This window comes from Coregonus lavaretus (genome assembly GCF_964263955.1).
Source record: "Coregonus lavaretus genome assembly, chromosome: 15".
Classification (NCBI taxonomy): Eukaryota; Metazoa; Chordata; class Actinopteri; order Salmoniformes; family Salmonidae; genus Coregonus; species Coregonus lavaretus.
Genome location: NC_140002.1, coordinates 41310721 through 41334862, shown reverse-complemented (window position 1 = coordinate 41334862; position 24142 = coordinate 41310721). Strand labels below are relative to the sequence as shown.

Genomic DNA, 24142 nt, shown 5'->3' with positions numbered 1-24142 from the left:
GTCAGGATGCAAATGGTTTGAACAGATTGTCAGTGGTCGATGAGATGTTTGAATAAGTCCAATGGTATAATAATCTGCATTTCCATTGTCAAGTATTTATAAGCTGTTACTGAGATTTGATAATTGCTATAATAAGATTGATAGATATCTGAGAAGAAAGATCACTTAGTGTACTATTTCCTAGTAGACTAAGCATGGACCAAATCACATTTCCCACATAATGTATGTTATCACAAGATCAGATAACGCTGGGTAAGGATTACATGATACATGTAATACCATCTATATGTGGCCCTGTATCAGATTAAATGGATACCAAAATTAATTAAATGGATACCAAAATTAATTAAATCATTCTTGAATCCTACACACTTTCAGAAAGTTTTCTTTCAGTCACTGGTACTTCTCACTTTCATCCACCCCAGCCCATCCCGTCTTACAAAGGTGCCAAAGATGGCGAGTAAGGCCTGGGGAGGGACATTCCAGGGAGGTGCTCCCCTTACCCACCCTCCAGAACCGTGCGGACCACAGGGGCTGGGTTAATCACATTAGAGGCCCAGGGGAGAGATGGGAAGTAGACAGTACCGTGACAGCCGGGGGAGCACTGGCACGACTAATCCCGTTAGACGAGGGAAAAAGGGGGACGCCATCGCTCCTACTAGGCTGAGAAAAAAATAATTTTCCCAGGAATGAGTTCACCTGTATGGTAACACAGAAATGTTGGCCTTTTGATGCCTATTAGAAAGAGACAATTACACTTGGCACATACAAATGTTTTTTTTTCCATCCTGGGCATCACTTATTGACGATGCATGAAAAAAGAAATCTGCGACAGACAGTGGCATTGCATGGGATCCTCTTTCATGCCATAGTAAAGCAGCCCTTTTAAACCCAGCGTAACCAGCCTCTCTAACAGTGAGAAGATGGGGAGGGGTGCTGTTAGAAGGATAGAGCTTACTTTATCTGCTATTGTAAACGCACCCGAGTTCAACCTTAATGTAAACCTTTGCAGGCGGGATAAGAATGGGATGCTCTCTATAAAAATATAGCCTGCTGGGTAATCCGGCAGATGGCCACAGCAGCAGACACTACTAGAGCGGCTGGCCACTGCAGGGGTAACAGGGAACGTCCGATCACCAGCCACTCTCCGGCCTGGGAGATTTGGAATCAAGATTCCTCACTCCCGTTAGTAACACTGGGAAACTGAGCCGTCAGTTTGCATCCATGAAGTTTCTACTTAATCTCTCTCTCCTTTTTGTATCTTTCTCTTTGTTGGGGGGATTAAACAGAGTGGTAAAACAGTGATTTGATGATCTTTCCATGGCTGTGTGCACCCCTTAAACCATGAGACAAACAAGCTCAAGCATTCTGGGAGTCACCCTCTCTGAAGACAGAGCTCGGGGAACTGTGTGAGGCTTTTGATACAGCTGAAGTTCTGGGGGATTTTATTCCATCTATGGTCTGGTTTGCTCTGAACTGGTCTGGGAAAATATAAACTTGGTAAATAATTAATTATGCACCAGGTTTATAAGGCTCTTAGCTTTTGTGTAAAAGTATGTTTAATAACAGGTGTGAATGTTTTTTGTCGTCATACAATTTTTACAAAATTCAGTTATTCAAAATCAGAATTTACAAATTATTAAATTGTTTCTGACATTCTTACTGAATTTCAATCCATTCACACAGTTCTCGGTTTTGTGGGTTACAATAGCACACATATGGGACTATTATGCAAACATATCTAATATCTACATTTGCACTTGTTAACTATTGTTTTTCACTGCAAACAAACATTTATTTCCACTATTCCATTTGTATGACTGATTCCTCGTATGGAATTCATGCACAGGTGTCACAGCAGTACATTTAGTCATATAGGAGCCTGAACATACATTTGTGGTCAAAAGTTTTGAGAATGACACAAGTATTGGTCTTCACAAAGTTCGCTGCTTCAGTGTAATGAGATATTTTTGTCAGATGTTACTATGGTATACTGAAGTATAATTACAAGCATTCCATAAGAATTACATTAAGTTTATGCAAAGAGTCAATTTTTGCAGTGTTGAAGACCTCTGCAATCCGCCCTGGCATGCTGTCAATTAACTTCTGGGCCACATCCTGACTGATGGCAGCCCATTCTTGCATAATCAATGCTTGGAGTTTGTCAGAATTTGTGGGGTTTTGTTTGTCCACCCGCCTCTTGAGGATCGACCACAAGTTCTCAATGGGATTAAGGTCTGGGGAGTTTCCTGGCCATGGACCCAAAATGTCGATGTTTTGTTCCCCGAGCCACTTAGTTATCACTTTTGCCTTATGGCAAGGTGCTCCATCATGCTGGAAAAGGCAATGTTCGTCACCAAACTGTTCTTGGATGGTTGGGAGAAGTTGCTCTCGGAGGATGTGTTGGTACCATTCTTTATTCATGGATGTGTTCTTAGGCAAAATTGTGAGTGAGCCCACTCCCTTGGCTGAGAAGCAACCCCACACATGAATGGTCTCAGGATGCTCTACTGTTGGCATGACACAGGACTGATGGTAGCGCTCACCTTGTCTTCTCCGGACAAGGTGTTTTCCGGATGCCCCAAACAATCGGAAAGGGGATTCATCAGAGAAAATGACTTTACCCCAGTCCTCAGCAGTCCAATCCCTGTACCTTTTGCAGAATATCCGTCTGTCCATTATGTTTTTCCTGGAGAGAAGTGGCTTCTTTGCTGCCCTTCTTGACACCAGGCCATCCTCCAAAAGTCTTCGCCTCACTGTGCGTGCAGATGCACTCACACCTGCCTGCTGCCATTCCTGAGCAAACTCTGAACTGGTTGTGCCCCGATCCCGCAGCTGAATCATCTTTAGGAGACGGTCCTGGCGTTTGCTGGACTTTCTTGGGTGCCCTGACGCCTTCTTCACAACAATTGAACCTCTCTCCTTGAAGTTCTTGATGATCCGATAAATGGTTGATTTAGGTGCAATCTTACTAGCAGCAATATCCTTGCCTGTGAAGCCCTTTTTGTGCAAAGCAATGATGACGGCACGTGTTTCCTTGCAGGTAACCATGGTTAACAGAGGAAAAACAATGAATTCAAGCACCACCCTCCTTTTAAAGCTTCCAATCTGTTATTCTAACTCAATCAGAATGACAGAGTGATCTCCAGCCTTGTCCTCGTCAACACTCTCACCTGTGTTAACGAGAGAATCACTGACATGATGTCAGCTGGTCCTTTTGTGTGGCAGGGCTGAAATTTTCATGGCAAAGAGGGACTTTGCAAATAATTGTAATTCATCTGATCACTCTTCATGACATTCTGGAGTATATGCAAATTGCCATCATCAAAACTGAGGCAGCAGACTTTGTGAAAATGTGTATTTGTGTCATTCTCAAAACTTTTGACCACGACTGTACAGTATATTAGAGACCTCATGCAGTATGAAGTCCTTGACTTGTCTGAGGTCTATTTAAGGTAATCTACTCACATTGTCACTCTTCATTCAACATTTCAGCATGATACAAACGTTTGCGGTTTGTTGATAGCTAGAAATCTAGAATTCATCTTTTTTATTGTCGAAGCTAAAAAATCTATCAAATAGTGAGCATTAAACGTGAGCACAGTGCCACTCAGTGGTCAGCTTGCTGATCTGCATGTCATATCAAATGTATTTCTAGAATACATGTGAAGAGACATGTTTACATTGACAAGCAATTCATCATTATTGTCACTGGTTGCACTCCAACCCATCTTAAACACAGTCGGGCTGGAACGTACCCGCTATGTCTGTTCAGAGCCAGTCTACTATGCTACAGAGAGAACCTCAAGCCTTTCTAATGGTTTCTAAATCCAGATCAAATCATAAATGGTGATTAGTGACATTGAGAGTACAGTGTTGGTGTCTGGTAAAGAGAGATCAGACAGCTCTGTAGAGAAAAAGGGAAATTCACCACTTGGTTATTTGGTCCGCATACCTTTGAGTGATTTCAGCTGAATCTCAGTTCATCAGGACACATATTTTCCTTAATTTTAAGTCCAGTCCACTCACCTACAGGACACAATGTCTTACACTAAAATGCAAGTGGGTTCTCAGCCTATGCCCACTTACTGCATACTGAAAATGTGACTCCCATAATTAATCTGTACTGCACCATCACCATTGTGGGATAGTTGGGCTGGAGGAGAGATGTGTCCATGGTGTGAGGTCACTGTAAAGGATGGGGTCAGGGTCAGTCTGGCCAGTCATTATCTTCCAGTTCGGAGTCTTCCTCTGAGTCGCTGTACTCCACTGCGATGCGTCGGGACAGGATGGTGGCCACGTCGTTCCCCACAGGCTCCCGCTTGGCCTGCTGCTCCTGCTGCTCCTGCCCCTTCTTCAGCTGGATGCCTGAGGAACACAAACACACACAGATACATTCACACACAGTCTAAACATGTGCAAATACTTATTTGTATATAAAAAAAGAAACCTCTGCCATTTCCAGAAGAATGGTAAACATCTAAGTACAGCAAAACTCACCCATGCGAATAGCTGACAGAAGGTCACTTCGAGGCTGGGTGTCCTGTCTCTTCCCATCACTGAGTCCTGCCAGTTGGGGGGGAGCAGGTGGTACTGGTGGTGGAGGGGGAACTGGGGGAGGTGGAATCATATGAGGTCCTCGGGGAGGTAGAGGTGGGAGACCATAGCTTGTGGCCCCTGGCCTAGGTCCAGTAAGGGGGGTGGGGGATACCATGGGAGACCCAAAGGCTGTCTGTGCGGATGGGATAAGAGGGGCTGGGGGAGGGGGTAGTGGTCCGGAACTGGCATAGTACTCCATTATACTGAGAGAGAGAGAAAGACAGAAAGAAGGTTTTCAGTGTCTGAACTTGAATTTGAGCTAACAACATATTGGTATTAACAAATCAGAGAGTTAATCATCTACATTCCAGATTTCTTGTACTGAGAGTTGTACCTGTAGTCTGTAGGTGGAAGCGTCATAGTGCCATTTATTCTCTCAGTGGAGCGATGCAGAGGTGGGGAGTGGTGTGTGCGGTTGAGAGTCCCTTCTCTGTAACTGACTCCGATGCTGTGGTACTCATGCTCTACAGACTCATGAATGTCCGCAGGCGGGTAGGGGTGAGCCAGCGCATGGTTGGATGCAGCATGGGGAAGGCCTGGAGCAGTTGGGTAGTCTGGCAGGTCATGACCATATCTAAACAACCAAAAAGTCATTATGATTAACTCTTTACACTAACAAAACATGTTAATATGCCATCTGCAAAACAAATGGTGAAGGAAGATAATTCAGACGACAATGGTCCTAATCACTGACCTGCTCTCTGGGGAGAGGGAGCCATCAGACGACGCCCCCCGGTGGAGAGGGTGAGGGTGGCGGTGGTCTGGGCGGAGCTCTTTGTCGAACGCAATCATGTTCCACTCCTGATGGCGGTTTCGGGCTTTACGAACCTTCTTCACCTCATGCTGAAGTGTTTCGTCAACACATCGCTTCTGATCCAGAGAGAGAGAGAGGTCATTTTGCAGATAGGTGTGGAGGTATACAGGATATTGTATACACAAGTTGCTCCAAAGAAATGAGCTGTTATTAAGAAGCAAAATACATGAGGCTTTTTGAAAGTGTGACATTAAGAGTCTCTCACACGTTGTCTTCTTCTCTCCTTCCTCTTGTCCTCTGTGTCCTGCAGCATCTTCTCCTTCCACAGGTCAAAGAAGTAGGACGGGTCCGTGTAGAACTTCATCCCATCGGTGTGGTCATCTCTGTGTCAAAAGAGAGACTAGTTAGCTATATGTCACAACTGCAGGTTAAAGCTCGTCTGGTGGTTGTTGTATCTGTACAGTGTACCTGTAAGCAGAGAGGATGCTGAGAGGAGGAGGCTTGTCGCTGGTGTTGTACATCTCGCCCAGAGGGTTGGATGTGCTGCTCTTGGACACCACCTGCTGGTCCTGGACTGTAGCGCTCTTAAACACCTTCCACATGTTGATGTCCTGCAGAGAGACTGGAAAGCAATACAGTGAATGTGAGATTGATAGGAAGATGAACAATAAGAAGATACTGAGATAGAATATAATAAGTAGATTATGGACCATGCAGAACCAAAGACGAGCAGGAGAACTAATGACTGAGTTTTTCTCTTTCAACATTAGAGAGAATTTTCTTTTTTTCTTATTCCCTGACCCCAACTGACCCTCCTCCACAGTGGAATCCAGCTGGGTGACCTTGACAGCCAAGCGGTCGATGCGGTCTTGGAGACCGTTGGCACGCACATAAAAAGTGTTAGCCTCACTAAAAAGCTTTCCAAAGACGTCCTCCGCGTGTTTACCTGAATTATGAGGAAAGAGAGGAGCCATTAAAGGACAAGTTCACCTTTTTTTTTTCCAAATCTCTATTTTTGATGTAAATGAAGTGTCCAAACACTATTTTTATGATTTCACTTGGTTATGAGAAATATCTATGTATTTTTAGTATAATTATTTATTTACATTTGGTCATGTGGCAGAGAGCAAAAATGGCTGTTTTATAGCTAATCTCATGCTATTTTACACATTTTGCCATGAGGCTGAGAGAAAATGGTGCAGTTTTAAAGCTAATTTACTGTAGTAATAATAATAAAAAAGTAATGTCTCATGACGTGTTCATATGCTATCTGGTGGGTCCGGCCTCCGGGTTTTTAGGTTGGGCAATGGTGTAAAGTACTTAAGTAAAAATACTTTAAATGACTGCTTAAGTAGTTTTTTGGGGTATCTGTACTTTACTATTTATATTTTTTACAACTTTTACTTTACTACATTCCTATAGAAAATAATGTACTCATTACTCCATACATTTTCCCTGACACCCAAAAGTACTCGTTACATTTTGAATGCTTAGCAGGACAGGGAAATTGTCAAATTCAAGCACTTATCAATAGAACGCCCCTGGTCATCCCCCTTACTGCTTATGATCTGGCGGACTCACTAAACACAAATGCTTTGTTTGTAAATGATGTCTGAGTGTTGGAGTGTGCCCCTGGCTATCCATAAATAAAATAAAAAACAAGAAAATTGGGCCGTCTGGTTTGCTAAATATGAGGAATTTGAAATTATTTCTTCTTTTTCTTTTGATACTTAAGTATATTTTAGCAATTACATTTACTTTTGATACTTAAGTATATTTAAAACCAAATACTTTTTACTCAAGTAGTATTTTACTGGGTGACTTTTAACATTTTCTATTAAAAGGTATCTTTACTTTTACTCAAGTATGACAATTGGTTACTTTTTCCACCACTGCGTGTGGGGTAAGTCTGGACACTTTGATAAGATTTAATTTACATCAAAAATAGAGATTTTGTTAAAACAAAAGAGAACATGTCATTTAATACAGACATTCACCTGTGTCCAACTGGTCAGACAAGGTCATTGGAGAAGTACACGTCATAGTACACAGAAAAGAGCAACGAGATTTGTTGAGGTCAAGTTGAACAGACAGGAGCAACTTAGTGATGGAGATTTGCACTTGTCTGATGGGCCAGGAAACCAACCAAATGATTGAGATTTTCACATGTCAAACAACACTGAGACAAGAGCAAGTGATTGTGAAATCTGTTTCCATACTCTATCTCTTTCTCTACCTCCCTCCCTCCTTTATCTGTATCTGTGACACTAAGCTCTACATTAAGCTCTAATCTCCAGTGACTTCATAAAACCCCACCCCACACAAACAAACACACACAAACAGTTTGCAGACACACACACTGTAATGTGGGTATATATAGGCCAGATGTCTGGTAAATTCTCCTCCTCTAATTCTCTCTCTCCCTCCCCACACTCGAACACATGCGCATGCACACAAACACATACACACACACAGACATACACACACACACACCACATCTGTCAATATCAGATGCATTTTACCAAATAGAATTGAATCAATAAAAACACTTAAATGCACTGAGTTAATTTATCTGCATACGCTGATCAGTTTTCCAGTGTAACACTGATGGATGAGGCTGTATAAGCCACCATTCTAGAGCATGCATGCATAAGGCTGGTTAAGTGATAGGTGACTGCTTAATATATATGATGAGGGGTTGTGACTGTGTGGAAGGTATGTCTTACTTAGACTGCTGAGCTGGCGTATGATGGCAGAGAGGGTGTTGTTGGTGACACACTCCAGCTCACTGCCAATCCCCTCGGGCAGCGCCCCGCGGCAGAGGTGCCGGGGCTCTATGTTCCTCTTGACCAGGGGCATGACCTCCCCTCACACCACGCCACACACCACCTGCTGGGACACACAGCCTCTGACAATAACCTCCACGTTCCGCACAGCCAGACACAAACAATCAATTCAGACCAGATTAAATCATGAGGCAGAGACAATCGACCCAAACCTCTCCGGATTGCATTACTAACCAAATCCCACTCGTCTTATGTAATGCCATCAGGGCACATACGGGTTACATCAGGCAACAAACGACTCTTTACTTCACCCCACAGCCTTTCATTACATTCATGGAAAATTCTTTAGAGAGGCAATTCATTGTATTACTCAACACCCCTTCTATCAAGACTTATTTCCGGACCAATAACTGCATGAAAAAAAGAACTTACAGATGGCATTCCATCACAAGAGAGTCCCCCTGAGTGACTATATGCTCAAACTATGCTTATTGTAAACAACCAGGTATCAAAACCCATTTCTGGGCATTTTAAGATTGCGTTGTTCATCTGAGCTAAAGCCTACGTGTTATCTCGGGGAGACGCAGGTTTTAGCATTCAGTCAAGGCAAGCAGACTCATGCAACTGATGAATAATTATGCTATTATAAATTATAATTTGGCTTATCTAAGGGAAGGATATATGAGTTAAGTCTTATTTGAAGTAAGGACTACGCTAAATTTGAAAGTTAGGGGCCTTTCTGCAAATATTATGAGTGGTGGCACATGCCATACAAGACTGGGATGAAGTTTAGCAATGTTAAAATCACCATACAATAGAACAAACAGAATAATTTTGATTATCATGGCAAGCTTGATCACACATTTATTAACAAACCATAAAGGCAAAGCATCCTACAGCCTTGTGCAATAGATTTAACACGCAATTGCAAGCAAGCATAGCAAGGTTGTCCCAACCAAAAGCTATGTGGTGATTAGGAGAGACAATAAGTGCTACAGTCTCAACTGTGCGAACAGTGAATGCACTATTGATATGCATACTTTGTTTCAAAACACTTTAGAGCGATGCCGTATCTTGATACAAAGTAATAATTAAGTGCCTGCAACTCCAGATGAACCGGTTTATTATCGAAGAGCTGTGGTCTGTGACCCGTGACCGAGGGTTTTTAAATAGCATAATCCTAATTGTAGTATATATAATAGACTTAAACAGACATAAAAAGGGAGGGAAGATATAGGGATATGATTAACAACATGATAAAGACGGAACGCTCACCAAAAGTGTCCTTTTAGGAGTATTCAGCTGCCGTCCACCGGTGGAGTTGCCATCCTGTCCCCTCATCTCACCAGAGCGGGATTCTTTCTGTGAGGAGCAATCTCCTGCACAAATCAGCGTCCAGGCTCGGAGATTTAATTAGAAGATTTAGTTGTGTCGTCCAATCAGGTTCGTAAAAAACATCCATCATGACAACCATGGGCAGTTTGACAGCACGACGAGTGAGTTATCTGGATGATGACGAGCATCCCCATTTTACAACACAAGCCTACATTATTTCATAAATTGCATTATTAGGCCTATGTGTTTAGCCCAGTTATTCTGAAATGTATTATAAACGCTGAATAATGTGTCTGAATATATTACCACTTTCGGGCGGTCAATTAATAGTTTCAGAAGATAATGGATGCAGCCAGGGGGTGACCGCACATGACCCCCAGCCAACGGCGGGCATCGCACCCCCACGACCGTCACACGCCATTGTCAGACGACCTATTTTCTCACTTGTTGGACTATGAATTCGTTTTTTGGTACATTCAAGCGTTTTTTGTCTGGCAGCTCTCCAAACAGTTAATTTCAAATTGTCACGATTTGTGATTTAGTTGTAATAATTATTATTGATGGAATTTTACAGTTGGATAACAATTTGTGAAATTGTTATAAGATTGATTTTGCAATGTTTCAGACTGCATGATCAGCGTTCTAGTTTTGGAAACTCCTCTTAAACTCTTATTCTTCTACCAAATTGATATAACCAGTGCAATTCCATATTGCACTCAGGTGAGTAATTGCCTAAGGGTGCCTTTCTCCATTTGGTTTCTCTCCTTCTCTTCAGTCCAGCTGGATACTGTCTCTCAGAAGAACCATGGGACCATAAGAGTGTGGATTCCAGCCAGGTACCACCTTGTGGTATGTTTGGGCATAAGCACCACCATTTCAGATTAGCCCATCCTGACAGATGGCACATGAACCATGGAAGTGGGTTGGAGGTCTGGGGTCTTAAAGGCACAGTGATTCTTGCTGCTGTGGCTTTAATGGAGGTCTGTAGATCACTGCATGAAAGACATAATCGGTGTGCTAATGCATGTTCTAATGGCAGGGAGGGGCCTCAATATGAACTCAATGGCATAATGGGTTTGCTTTTTGAAGGCAGAGTAACATATTGGGGGCTTCTGTGATTCAAACAGAGCCCTAATCTTTGGGCAGCTCAACCTTATTAACCCTAATACAGTATTTACCCTCAATGACAATGCCACTGTTGACCTCAATGTTTTCACACATCACTATCACTGCACCCATTTACACCCCCAGCCACTAATACCTCTATTATCCATGACACTGAGCCCCCAGACACTATCACATTTATCCTCCATGTATCACTTTATTTTCCCACTAGGATGATTATAGCTAGACCTGCCATACCACCACATTGCCCCACAATTATCATAGGGTTCCCTTCTGGTAGCCAAGTTTGATTCATTACCAATTCCATGTAGTTTCATATGGGCAGATGGGGGATGGGGCTACTATTTTTGTCTGACTTGTAGCTTGTTTCCTGCTGCGTTTTCTATATGTTTTGTGTATGTAATGTGTGAGCTGTGCAAAGATTCTCCTCTTGTAGGACAATAAACGTGATTCTGATTACCTTGGCCTATAACGGTATCCCTAATAATATAGCCTAGCCTACTGCTTAAGATAAATGCTTCAGATGGACACATGGAATTATGGAATTAAGTCTCAAAATGGGAGGTACAAACTTAAATTGTAAAAGCCGCTTTTTGGTAAATGACGTCAAACTAGACGCGCAAACATTCATCACTATGGACAGCACCGCGATCAGCGCGAACTAAAACAAGGGACTGGTCACCGATTCAGCCCCACTGCTATTGAACAGCGCCACACCAGGCAGCTCATAATGAAACGTTTCAACGCACCTGTTGTGGGGCTGTGGCTGCAGAAAGGCCTGCTGATTAACTTTCCAACCACCAGAGTAAATTATATTAATGTATAGAGATCACAGTGAAGAATGTTTTAGATAAAGAGTGGTAAATGAGGGAGTCATGATATCATGTGATGGGGTTATGTACATAGTTTAGCAGTTGCATCAGAAATACTTAACCGTAATATAACTTTATCATGGACAAAACATCCGAAATAAGCCAGCAATTTATTGTGGACATTTTTTAAATTAGCACATATACAGAATGTTTACAAAGAAATACCTCCTGTAGCTCAGTTGGTAAAGCATGGCGCTTGCAACGCCAGGATTGTGGGTTCGATTCCCACGGGGGGCCAGAATGAAAAATGTATGCACTCACTAACTGTAAGTCGCTCTGGATAAGAGCGTCTGCTAAATTACTAAAATGTAAATGTAAAATACCATACATTATAAGTCATAATAAAAAATGAAAGCTTGAATTATTGGTCACTGACCAATTGCAATTATTCTCCTCAATATTTGTATTAAAATGAACAGGCTGCCTCAGATTTACATTCCATTTCCTGGGCTTATTAATATTTTCATATTTGAATACCCAAATATCACTGGAGTCTGTAAATCGTGGCGCTCCGGACAGTGGAAACCCTCTCGCCAGGTAGATTGCGCGTCCTTCCAACCATGGCAATATTCACCATTTGTCCTCATGCCCACTTGGAGAATCAGACTGATGAAAGTCCCAACAGCAAAACGCACGGTGCTCATTCCAACTGGAGATAGGAATCCCGTGTCCTTATGTTGTTATTACAAAATAAATTCTAAAATATGATAAATGACTATGACTATGTGGCTCAATCGATCACCCTCTCTGCGATAGGTTCACAAGGCTATTTAAAATTATCAACATTTATGAGCGTAGTGCTTGCAACTAGACATATCCAGAATAGGCTAATTTTAAAAATCATACTGGGAAGCTATAGGTATGTAAAATAGGCTTACCTTTGGATTCACGCCGTGTGATGCATCATAACATGAGTGCGATCTGCTCTGTGGATCTGTTCTCTCCATAATTGATGTCATGGGACACAGTAATGTTAGACAATTAATGGAAAGCCTTATAGATGCTAGCGTACTACACGGGCACACATGACTATAGATGGGCTATTTGATCAGAAAGATGCATATCATAACTATGCCAATTGAATCTTACATTTTTTGCTGGGCACTTTATTAGGCTAATAGGTCTCTGAAGTTTATTTTTCCAATGTTGGCCTATCACAGTAATAATAGGCTTAGTGATTGGTTATAATTCGACTATGCTGCTATGCAAAGCAATAGTTTGACTCTGACTGAGTGTCCAAGTAAAGGTTGTCATTGAGGAAAGGAGACGAGGAAATAATCTCAAGGATATTGGAACGTAACCACCGCCGCATTCGAGCTAAACGAGTCAAACGAGGAATGAAACAGTGTCGCTGTTACGCCATTTTGGCTCCCAGAGCCCGTCTTTCCTAATGTAAAACAGGGCTTTGAGCCAAAATGGTAATTGTTTCCCGAGCTCGTCTCGCGTCTGTCAGCTGATCACGGCTCATCCCTTTCGGAAATACATTTCTTAAGGGCCCTGGAACATTGAGTAGTAAGAGAAGGTAATCAAACCGAATCATATTATTCGAATTTAGTTTGCTAACTTGAATGTCAATTCATTGCAACTGGCTAGTAAATGACGATAAACCACGCAGATTAGCTAATTTTAGCGTTACCTTTCCGTTCTGTCAGTGTCACCTGACTGACTCTACGATTAGGTTAGCAAGCTATCTAGCTAGCTAGTAGCTATATGGTTTGTTTGTTTGTGATAAACAACTAAAACTAAGACTGTCTTTCATAATTTTTTGGCATTGTAATATGGTATGTAGAGGCTAGTTAGTTAGCTAGCAAGCTTCCTGAAGCCTAGCTGGTTGTTTGTCTCCTGCTTTTGCGAAGCAGATGTTAGAAAAGCTCTCGGTCCAGGTATTGGCACCAGAGCAAGCTAGTTTACCTAGCTACGTACATGTCTCTGTACCAATGAATGAAATGTGTGTTTTGATTCTGTGTGGTCATGGTGAATTATTTTAATTCCATTAAGTAATTTAATTGATTGAAACAGTACAGTAACTATAGCTAAGTGTCATGCCTTTCATGCCCCATCATTATAGTGAAGTGTCACATGATTGATCTCTGGTTTTCCTCTCTGTACACTTTGCAGACACACTCAGGATGGACACTTCCAAGCTTCCTAAAATCCGTGATGAGGAGCGGGAAAGCGAGTTTGGATATGTGCATGGAGTTTCTGGTCCAGGTTTGTCTAAACATTAGACTTTTACTATGGTTACTCCATGGATATCAGTCTGAAATAAGTGGCTGTAAAAAAGACGGGGATAGTCTCTACAAGCCAGAATGTTGAATACAATGATATTTAAACTTACTTTACCAGTTGTCCATGCTGTTGGTCCTTTTGGTGATAGGAAGTGGAAATGGGTAAACAAAACTTTCCCGTGGTTACCCTGACTTTTTGCGGCGCCGGTAGGTTCTGTTGCTTGTATTTTCCATCTCTTGGCGCATTTCACGTGATGCACAATATGTAAACAATAACCGAATGTAACTGAACGTTGTCGACCAAAACGCGTTCCCTCACATTCAGATGGAAGTGCTTGTGAAATTTGCCAGCTGATTGCGTGGGACAACGTTTGGTCTATGCTTTGGTTAAACTCGGCCATTGTTTATATATTGTGCAAGTCTCATGCGAATTGCGTTGGCATTGAAAATACAAACCGACATACACACCAGTGTACTGAAAGTCGGGTTAATAACACTACTCTGTGGATATTTTGTCTCAGATTACCTCCTACATATAGTTCCTGTACCCAAGAAAGCAAAGGTAACTGAACTAAATTACAATCGCCCCGTAGCACTCACCTCTGTCATCATGAAGTGCTTTGAGAGACTATCAAGAATCATATCACCTCTACCTTACCTGTCACCCTAGACCCACTTCAATTTGCTTACTGCCCCAATAGATCCACAGACGATGCAATCGCCATCACACTGCCCTATCCCATCTGGACAAGAGGAATACCTATGTAAGAATGCTGTTCATTGACTATAGCTCAGCATTCAACACCATAGTACCCTCGAAGCTCATCATTAAGCTTGAGGCCCTGGGTCTGATCCCCGCCCTGTGCAACTGGGTCCTGGACTTCCTGACGGGCTGCCCCCAGGTGGTGAAGATAGGAAACAACACCTCCACTTTGCTGATCCTCAACACTGGGGCCCCGCAAGGGTGCATGCTCAGCCCCCTCCTGTACTCCCTGTTCACCCATGACTGCGTGGCCAAGCACGCCTCCAACTCAATCATCAAGTTTGCAGACGACACAACAGTAGTAGGCTTGATAACCAACAATGACGAGACAGCCTACAGGGAGGAGGTGAGGGCTCTGGGAGTGTGGTGCCAGGAAAATAACCTCTCACTCAATGTCAACAAAACAAAGGAGATGATCGTGGACTTCAGGAAACAGCAGGGGGTGCACCCCCCTATCCACATCGACGGGACCGCAGTGGAGAAGGTGGAAAGCTTCAAGTTCTTTGGCGTACACATCACTGACAAACTGAAATGGTCCACCCACACAGACAGTGTGGTGAAGAAGGCACAACAGAGCCTCTTCAATCTCAGGAGGCTGAAGAAATTTGGCTTGGCCCCTAAGACCCTCACAAACCTTTACAGATGCACAATTGAGAGCATCCTGTCGGGCTGTATCACCACCTGGTACGGCAACTGCACCGTCCACAACCGCAGGGCTCTCCAGAGGGTTGTGCGGTCTGCCCAACGCATTACCGGGGGCAAATGACCCGCCCTCCAGGACACCTACAGCACCCGATGTCACAGGAAGGCCAAAAAGATCATCAAGGACATCAACCACCCGAGCCACTGCTTGTTCACCCCACTATCATCCAGAAGGTGAGGTCAGTACAGGTGTGCCAAAGCTGGGACCGAGAGACTGAAAAACAGCTTCTATCTCAAGGCCATCAGACTGTTAAATAGCCATCACTAGCACATTAGAGGCTGCTGCCTATAGACATAGACTAGAAAGCACTGGCCACTTTAAGAAATGGAACACTAGTCACTTTAATAATGTTTACATATCTTGCATTACTCATCTCATATGTATATACTGTATTCTATACTATTCTACTGTATCTTAGTCCATGCCGCTCTGTCATTGCTCGTCCATATATGTATATATTCTTAATTCCATTCCTTACTTAGATTTGTGTGTATTGGGTATATGTTCTGAAATTGTTAGATATTACATGTTAGATATTACTGCACTGTCGGAGCTAGAAGCACAAGCATGTCACTACACCCGCAATAACATCTTCTAAACACGTGAATGTGACAAATAAAATTTGATTTGACACAAAGACAAAATCAGCGGACAACAGGTAAAGTAGGTTCAAATGAAGTTTATTCAACAGTCTTACTTGTGATGGGACTGTTCACAAAAAGTGAGCCTACATGTTAGAGAGGAGTCTTCCACTCTGGGATTCATAGAGGCTAGGTCCAGGTCAGTGTCTGAAGTTCCAATCAATCATCCCAGGCTCTGGCCTGGGAGTGGTAACTCCCATGCCAATGCCAAACCTAAGCTTTAGTTCAGTGGTCTAACAAAGTTTTCAGCATATTATTTTTCACCTGGTCAATTAGGCCTGCTCTGTTCCAATATGGCAAACATATCTGTTTAGACTTGATCGTGTAGCCAGACTCAGTGCTACTTGCAAATAACATGTTTTCTGTCATCTGTTCTTTGTCTAACCTGTTTAACCAACAGTGGTGACGGCCACCGCCATGGCAGGAGCGGCCATGTACGAGCTGGTGCGTGTGGGCCACAGTGAGCTGGTGGGAGAGATCATCAGGCTGGAGGGAGACATGGCAACTATTCAGGTCTACGAGGAGACCTGTATCCTTTTCAGTCATACCTGCTTTACTGCTAGACATAGTTACACCCACCTTCACTTAATGTTGATGGTTCAGTTACTCTTGTGTACTTCCATTCTGATGTCTTCTAGCCTTTCCTCTTATCGGGCATATACTAGGCTATATGGTTAGGTTTCCTGAATGTATGCCACAGCTGGTGTGTCTGTCGGAGACCCTGTCCTTCGGACAGGAAAGCCCCTGTCTGTAGAGTTGGGGCCGGGAATCATGGGCTCCATCTTTGATGGTATCCAGCGTCCCCTCAAAGACATCAATGACCTCACTCAAAGCATTTATATCCCTAGAGGAGTAAACATTGGAGCCCTCAACCGTGACCTCAAGTGGGAGTTTACACCTGGCCAGAGTCTTAGAGTAAGAAAAAAAAATGTATTTTCATTGTGTAAGGTGTGTTTGAATGTGTGTCCCCACTGAAATATGATCCATCTCCTAAATTTACATATTATGTACTCTACCTCCCCTTGTCCTCAGACCGGGAGTCACATAACAGGTGGGGATATCTATGGCACAGTGTTTGAGAACTCCCTGATCAAGCACAAGTTGATGCTCCCACCCCGGAGCAGAGGCACTGTCACCTACGTGGCCCCACCTGGAAACTATGATGTCAATGTGAGTCACCCTCCACCTACTAACGTCTTTGCAGCTGAATAAAGCTACTTGGATGTGAATGGCATAATCCCATTCTCTTGTCTCTGTTGTTTGGTTAATTGTGTGTGTGTATCGGCAGGATGTGGTGCTGGAACTTGAGTTTGAGGGTGTGAAGGAGAAATTTACCATGATCCAGGTCTGGCCAGTGCGACAGATTCGCCCGGTCACAGAGAAGCTGCCTGCCAATCACCCCCTGCTTACTGGCCAGAGAGTGCTGGATGCCCTCTTCCCGTGAGTTATACCTATTTCAACTATTTTTTTCCTTTTTTCTACTCACCTCATGCCACTTTATAGCCTTTCCTCCTGACACTTCCTTGGACTGAACCCTCTAACAAGCCATCTGCTTCTGGCTCTGTTTTTTCTCACAGGTGTGTCCAGGGAGGCACCACTGCTATCCCAGGAGCCTTTGGTTGTGGCAAGACTGTGATCTCACAGTCCCTGTCCAAGTATTCCAACAGTGATGTCATCATCTATGTGGGCTGTGGAGAGCGTGGAAATGAGATGTCTGAAGTTTTGAGAGATTTCCCTGAGGTTAGTGACCGTACGCGTGTCAAGTTCTAATAATTGACAACATGTTCATGAGATTACAGGGAATTACACTACTAGGGTGTCTGGCATAGCCGATCACCAGTTTGTGATGTGTTCTCAGTCTGACCAATGGTATTCCTCCCTGCTCCATAGCTTACAATGGAAGTGGATGGAAAGGTTGAAAGTATCATGAAGAGAACAGCGCTAGTGGCCAACACTTCCAACATGCCTGTCGCTGCTAGAGAGGCCTCCATTTACACAGGTACCAGCCAATCACATTACAGATGGCAACACTGAACAAAAATATAACCGCAACATGCAACAATTTCACAGATTTTACTAAATTACATGACTGGGAATACAGATATGCATCTGTTGGTCACAGATTGCTAAAAGTAGGGGTGTGGATCAGAAAACCAGTCAGTATCTGGTGTGACCACCATTTGCCTCATGCAGCGCGACATGTCCTTCGCATAGAGTTGATCAGGCTGTTGATTGTGGCCTGTGGAATGGCTGTGCAAAGTTGCTGGATATTGGCATGAACTGGAACACGCTGTCTTACACGTTGATCCAGAGCATCCCAAACGTGCTCAATGGGTGACATGTCTGAGTATGCAGGCCATGGAAGAACTTGGACATTTTCAGCTTCCAGGAATTGTGTAAAGATCCTTGCGACAGGGGCTGAGGTGAAACATGAGGTGATGGCGGTGGATGGATGGCACGACAATGGGCCTAAGGATCTCATCACGGTATCTCTGTGCATTGAAATTGCCATCGATAAAATGCAATTGTGTTCATTGTCCGTAGCTTATGCCTGCCCATACCATAACCCCACCACGGGGCACTCTGTTCACAACGTTGACATCAGCAAACCGCTCGCCCACACAACGCCATCTGCCTGGTACAGTTGAAAGGTGAGCATTTGCCCACTGAAGTCGCTTACGACGCCGAACTGCAGTCAGGTCAAGACCTTTGTGAGGACGACGAGCACGCAGATGAGCTTCCCTGAGACAGTTTATGACAGTTTATGCAGAACTTCTTCGGTTGTGCAAACCCACAGTTTTATCAGCTGTCCAGGTGGCTGGTCTAAGACGACCCGCAGGTGAAAAAGCCGGATGTGGAGGTCCTGGACTGGCGTGGTTACACGTGGTCTGTGTTTGTGAGGCCAGTTGGACGTACTGCCAAATTCTCTAAAATGACGTTGGAGGTGGCTTATGGTAGAGAAATTAACATTCAGTTCTCTGGCAACAGCTCTGGTGGACATTCTTGCAGTCAGCATGCCGATTGCACGCTCCCTCAACTTGAGACATCTGTGGCATTGTGTTTGGTGACAAAACTGCACATTTTAGAGTGGCCTTTTATTGTCCCCAGCACGAGGTGCACATGTGTAATGATCATGCTGTTTAATTAGCTTCTTGATACACCACACATGTCAGGTGGATGGATTATATTGCCAAAGGAGAATTGCTCACTAACAGGAATGTAAACAAATTTGTGCACAAAATTTGAGAGAAATAAGCTTTATGTGTGTATGGAACATTTCTGGGATCTTTTATTTCAGCTCATGAAACATGGGACCAACACTTTACATGTTGCGTTTATATTTTGGTTCAGTATAGCTGGAGTTTACAGTTGTAAATAATGTTTGATGAAGGGTTGGGAATCCTTTGTTCTGGACTGTTGGGGGATGAGTCACCGCTCACTCATAACCTTGTATTGACTCTGATTCTGTGCTTTTGATTCTGACTTGTGTGTGCCACTGCAGGAATCACTCTGTCTGAGTACTTCAGAGACATGGGCTACAACGTCAGTATGATGGCCGACTCCACCTCCCGATGGGCAGAGGCTCTCCGGGAGATCTCAGGACGATTAGCTGAGATGCCTGCTGGTGAGTACACTGAGCCAAAAGCAATGGAAGATGGTTATCTGTAAACCTATCACCGCAACATGTCTGTCATTTTGAACCAGTCAGAGCTCTGTGTGCTGTTTGTCCACAGACAGCGGGTACCCTGCCTACCTGGGAGCCAGACTAGCCTCCTTCTATGAGCGTGCTGGCAGGGTGAAGTGCCTGGGCAACCCAGAGAGAGAGGGCAGCGTCAGCATTGTTGGAGCGTGAGTACTACATCATTCTACCAGCAGGGGGAACCTCTATCACCCTCCTTCCTCCTGGCGCTAAGGGTCAGACGGGTTCTGTCCTGTACCAGTCCTGCAACACCAGATACCTCGACTATGTAGTCTAATCCTCATAATGTACAGTATGATACAGTGATGGCAGACTGTGGTGTCTGAATAACTTGGCCTTGTGTTATTTCCCCTAGTGTGTCCCCCCCTGGTGGAGACTTCTCTGATCCTGTTACTTCAGCTACACTGGGTATTGTACAGGTAATGCCTCAATGGTATATATTAAAACTTTAGTGACAATTATGTTCAGACAATTTAAACCTTTACTCTTCCTACTCCTCATTCCTGTTTTTATCCTCTCTCGCTCTCTCTCTCGCTCTCTCTCTCTCTCCATCTCTCAGGTGTTCTGGGGTCTGGATAAGAAGCTGGCCCAGAGAAAGCATTTCCCCTCAGTGAACTGGCTGATCAGCTACAGCAAGTACACGCGGGCGCTGGACGAGTACTACGACAAGCACTTCCCTGAGTTTGTGCCGCTTCGCACCAAAACCAAGGAGATCCTGCAGGAGGAGGAGGATCTGGCTGAGATAGTACAGCTTGTGGGAAAGGTGAGGCTGAGGCCATGTGAGGAAGGGTTATGGGTTGATACACTGCCTAGGTTGATGGTGAGCATGTGTATGCACGCACTATGCACTCATTTCTGTGCCCCCTGCCATCTTAATAACAGGCATCTCTCGCTGAGACCGACAAGATCACATTGGAGGTTGCTAAACTACTCAAGGACGACTTCCTGCAGCAGAATGGCTATACTCCATACGACAGGTAAATACACGCACATCTGTGTGTCATAGACGTACTAAATTGACTTAATCATCGATTATTATGCACATATTTATGAATTGATTGACTTTATGCCCCTTCCCGAAGGTTCTGCCCATTCTACAAAACAGTGGGCATCCTCTCCAATACAATTGCGTTCTACGACTTGGCGCGACATGCAGTGGAGACCACGGCTCAGAGTGACAACAAGATCACCTGGTCCATGATCCGGGAGCACATGGGAGAGATCCTCTACAGGCTCAGCTCCATGAAGTTCAAGGTACATGCTTGTTCAGCCCCTTGCTTTATCCATGGTCCACTGCATGAAAATCAACTTCCCCAGTCCCTCTACCACCTCTGGTCTTCTTTATACATCCAATGTTGGACTTTGTCTTTGAGTTTCATTGTGCTTCGCTGTGTCTCTGTATACCTCTGTTGTTTCAGGACCCAGTGAAGGAGGGCGAGGTCAAAATCAAAGCAGACTACGCCCAGCTACTGGAGGACATGCAGAACGCCTTCCGTACCCTGGAGGACTGAGCTCTCACCTCCCCCTCCACTCTGAGCCCCCCAGTCCCAGTGCTGTGCCGTGCAGTATCTCAGTGGCCCGTTTGTGAAACCTTGCTGCAGTGACAGTCACCTCAGTCATTCCTAAGTGTTCATTCCTCCACATTCCAATACTATGTTCAAGCCCTTCATTACAACCATGCTCTTTTTATTTCACAATATTGTCTTGTACAAGGCAATACTGGAATAATTTTTCTCAACTTAAATTCATTGCTACCAAATCTCACCATTAGTCTATTACCATTAGAAATACCATTATCCCTGACCCCATCGCATGGATGTGCTCCTCCTCACCCTTCAGCCCCCTTGTCATCCATGAGAACATGACTACAGCCCTTATTGCAGGCCAATAATCAGTGGGCCCTGATCAGGTGCTACACTTGCACTTAGCTACTAGCTGCAACACAGGGCCCCTCCAGCGGAGTGTCACTTTCATCTCCCAGGTGGGACCACCACCAATTGATTGTTAACAAAAATGGGAATGTACACATGAGTAAAGGGACAGAGGCACCTTGTTTATTTCAGGAGGTTGAGGCCCTCTTCCTCTCCCCACCTCACAGATGTGATTTTTGCGGTGTATTGATGTTGTTGACGTTAATGTTGTTTTTGTGTGGATGTGTGAGACTGAGACGGTGTGTGTGTTAGAATCGGTTGTCTCCACAAAGGTATATTTATGTCACATGTATTGTAAGGAGTCTCTAAAGAAAATAAATTAATGGGAAACAATTTGCCTGGTGTTTTATGCTGGATGGAGTTAGAGCTAGTCAAATAATTTTACATTTTTACATTTTAGTCATTTAGCAGACGCTCTTATCCAGAGCGACTTACAGTTAGTGAGTGCATACATTTTTTTTCATACTGGCCCTCCGTGGGAAACGAACCCACAACCCTGGCGTTGCAAGCGCCGTGCTCTACCAACTGAGCTACAGGGGACTAAATGTATTGACTTAAATGTATTGATGACATGCTTCTAAGATATAGTTACAGCTAGCAACCTTAATGCCACCAAGGACAATCATTTCCCAAACCATATTTTGTCTTTCTCATATACGTTATTAATGTTTTTACTCTTTCAGAAACTTCTTCTTTCATGAATCAAAAATTGAAAAAGTTATGGGCATAGACTTGGCACCTGAATATGGCACAGCTAAATGAAGCCCCTTATTCATACTATTACACTGTTTCTACTGCAACTATTTGAACCACTAGAGGCCATTCAGTCATCATAGCAGCTGTTTCCTTAAAGAAACTAAAACATTTCCTATATTGAAAGAATGCATTGTTTCTTTACAGCAAAGCCAAAATATGTAAATAATTGAATATAGTTGGAAAACAAAAATAAGTATTTTCTAAATTGTATTAAAATCAGCTTATATAAATCCTAAACAACTTGCAATGTAATCCTATAAGGCATCACTGTTTCCCACGGTTTAAAATGTTGTTTTGAAAAGGAACACGTAGGACAACATCATAAATAATTGTCCTGATACCTCAGACGATGAGGTTGACTTTTGATTGGAAGGAATATGCCCAGAAGCAGTCAGGGAGAAACCGTAGCAAGTTTGTCAATCTATCTTGTACCACTGAGAAGGTTAATTATTTTGATTCTTGAACAAACCAGGAAATAGAGGGGAACTGTTTCACCAAACTCAAGACAATGGGGCCTATTAGTTACGTTGTGGTTGATGCTCCACCCACTGACTTGGTTTTAGATGTTGATCCAATTAAGTGATAATGCCAGAGAAGCCGGTGTTTGGAGGATATATTGGCACGGGTGTTGTTAGGGCCGGCAAACCGTGCCAATATATCCTCCAAACACCAACTTCGAGGGCATTATCACTTTTATACAACGGGTTACCAGTATATTCAAATAATGATTGACATATTTTCAATAAAAACGTTATTTTGATGGATTTATTCATACTATTTCATCCTTCCACAAGATATAGTCCCAACACAAATCTAGGGTTGCTACCCAAGTCGGCTGGTCGTTCGTACTATCGGTTCGGTTGCCAGAGACGCGTCCCAGTCGTTCAGTCTTTTTGTTCGTGATCTATGGACGCGACTCAGTCGTTCGTTCTAAATGTTTCATTGCAATTCTGGCTGGCAACGTTCTTATCCCTTGCTTGCTAGCTAGCCAACTATGGCTAACTTAGTCACGTCAAAAAGTGCAGCCAGAATAACAGCAAAGTAGCTGCATTTGCATTTGTTTAAGCTGTTTTCTAGTGACATTTATTTTGATACATCCATAACAATGAGCTATGGATAGAAAATGCTTAGAAAGTGTGCTCACTCGTCAGGACACTGTTGTTCAGAGGAGCTGGCCAACAACACAGCTAACACAATCACTTCAAACTGAAGCTGGAAAGACTGCAAACTAGCTGCACTTCGTTTCGTTTGACCTTTTTTCAATTGACATTTATTTCTATATATCAATTAAAATGATGCCAGCTGATTCATGATTTCGAAAGCTGGAGATCGAATTTGAATATTGAAATAATGTTGCAAATGTCAGAGATACAGACAGCAATGTTTATACAAATCTCTGCTGTTAAAAACTAAATGTTAGTCTTAAAGAAATGTGAGATAATGTCCAGATGTCTACTCCACACACAGAGATGCATACAAAGCTCTCCCTCGCCCTCCATTTGGCAAATCTGACCATAATTCTATCCTCCTGATTACTGTTTACAAGCAAAAACTAAAGCAGGGAGTACCAGGTGACTCACTCAATACGGAAGTGGTCAGATGACGCGGATGCTACGCTACAGGACTGTTTTGCTAGCACAGACTGGAATATGTTCCGGGATTCATCCAATGGCATTGAGGAGTATACCACCTCAGTCATTGGCTTCATCAAAAAGTGCATCGACGACATCGTCCCCACAGTGACCGTACGTACATATCCCAACTAGAAGCCACGGATTACAGGCAACATCCGCATCGAGCTAAAGGCTAGAGCTGCCGCTTTCAAGGAGCGGGACACTAATCTGGACGTTTATAAGAAATCCCGCTATGCCCTCAGACGAACCATCATAGGCAAAGCGTCAATACAGGATTAAGATTGAATCCTATTTCACCGGCTCTGATGCTCGTCG

General features: G+C 43.5%; 2 protein-coding genes across 2 annotated transcripts; one reads left to right on the top strand and one right to left on the bottom strand.

Annotated features, from left to right (window-relative positions):
• Positions 1-4210: 4210 nt before the first annotated feature.
• LOC311142300 (actin-binding protein WASF3-like) lies at positions 4211-8212 on the bottom strand (the record flags this gene model as incomplete). The annotated part of the gene is made up of 8 exons (XM_084177920.1): positions 4211-4368; positions 4501-4802; positions 4934-5173; positions 5294-5469; positions 5619-5736; positions 5822-5975; positions 6165-6299; positions 8080-8212. The coding sequence occupies 8 exons, from the start codon at positions 8210-8212 to the stop codon at positions 4211-4213; spliced, it is 1416 nt and encodes a 471-aa protein (XP_084034046.1).
• Positions 8213-12908: 4696 nt separating this feature from the next.
• LOC311142272 (V-type proton ATPase catalytic subunit A-like) lies at positions 12909-21770 on the top strand. The gene is made up of 15 exons (XM_084177894.1): positions 12909-12993; positions 13590-13682; positions 16207-16335; positions 16507-16721; positions 16839-16976; positions 17095-17246; positions 17384-17546; positions 17697-17805; positions 19309-19431; positions 19541-19655; positions 19862-19925; positions 20066-20269; positions 20389-20483; positions 20589-20760; positions 20925-21770. Exons 2-15 carry the CDS (start codon positions 13601-13603, stop codon positions 21015-21017), a joined length of 1854 nt encoding a protein of 617 aa, XP_084034020.1. The 5' UTR covers positions 12909-12993; positions 13590-13600; the 3' UTR covers positions 21018-21770.
• The last annotated feature ends 2372 nt before the right edge of the window (positions 21771-24142 follow it).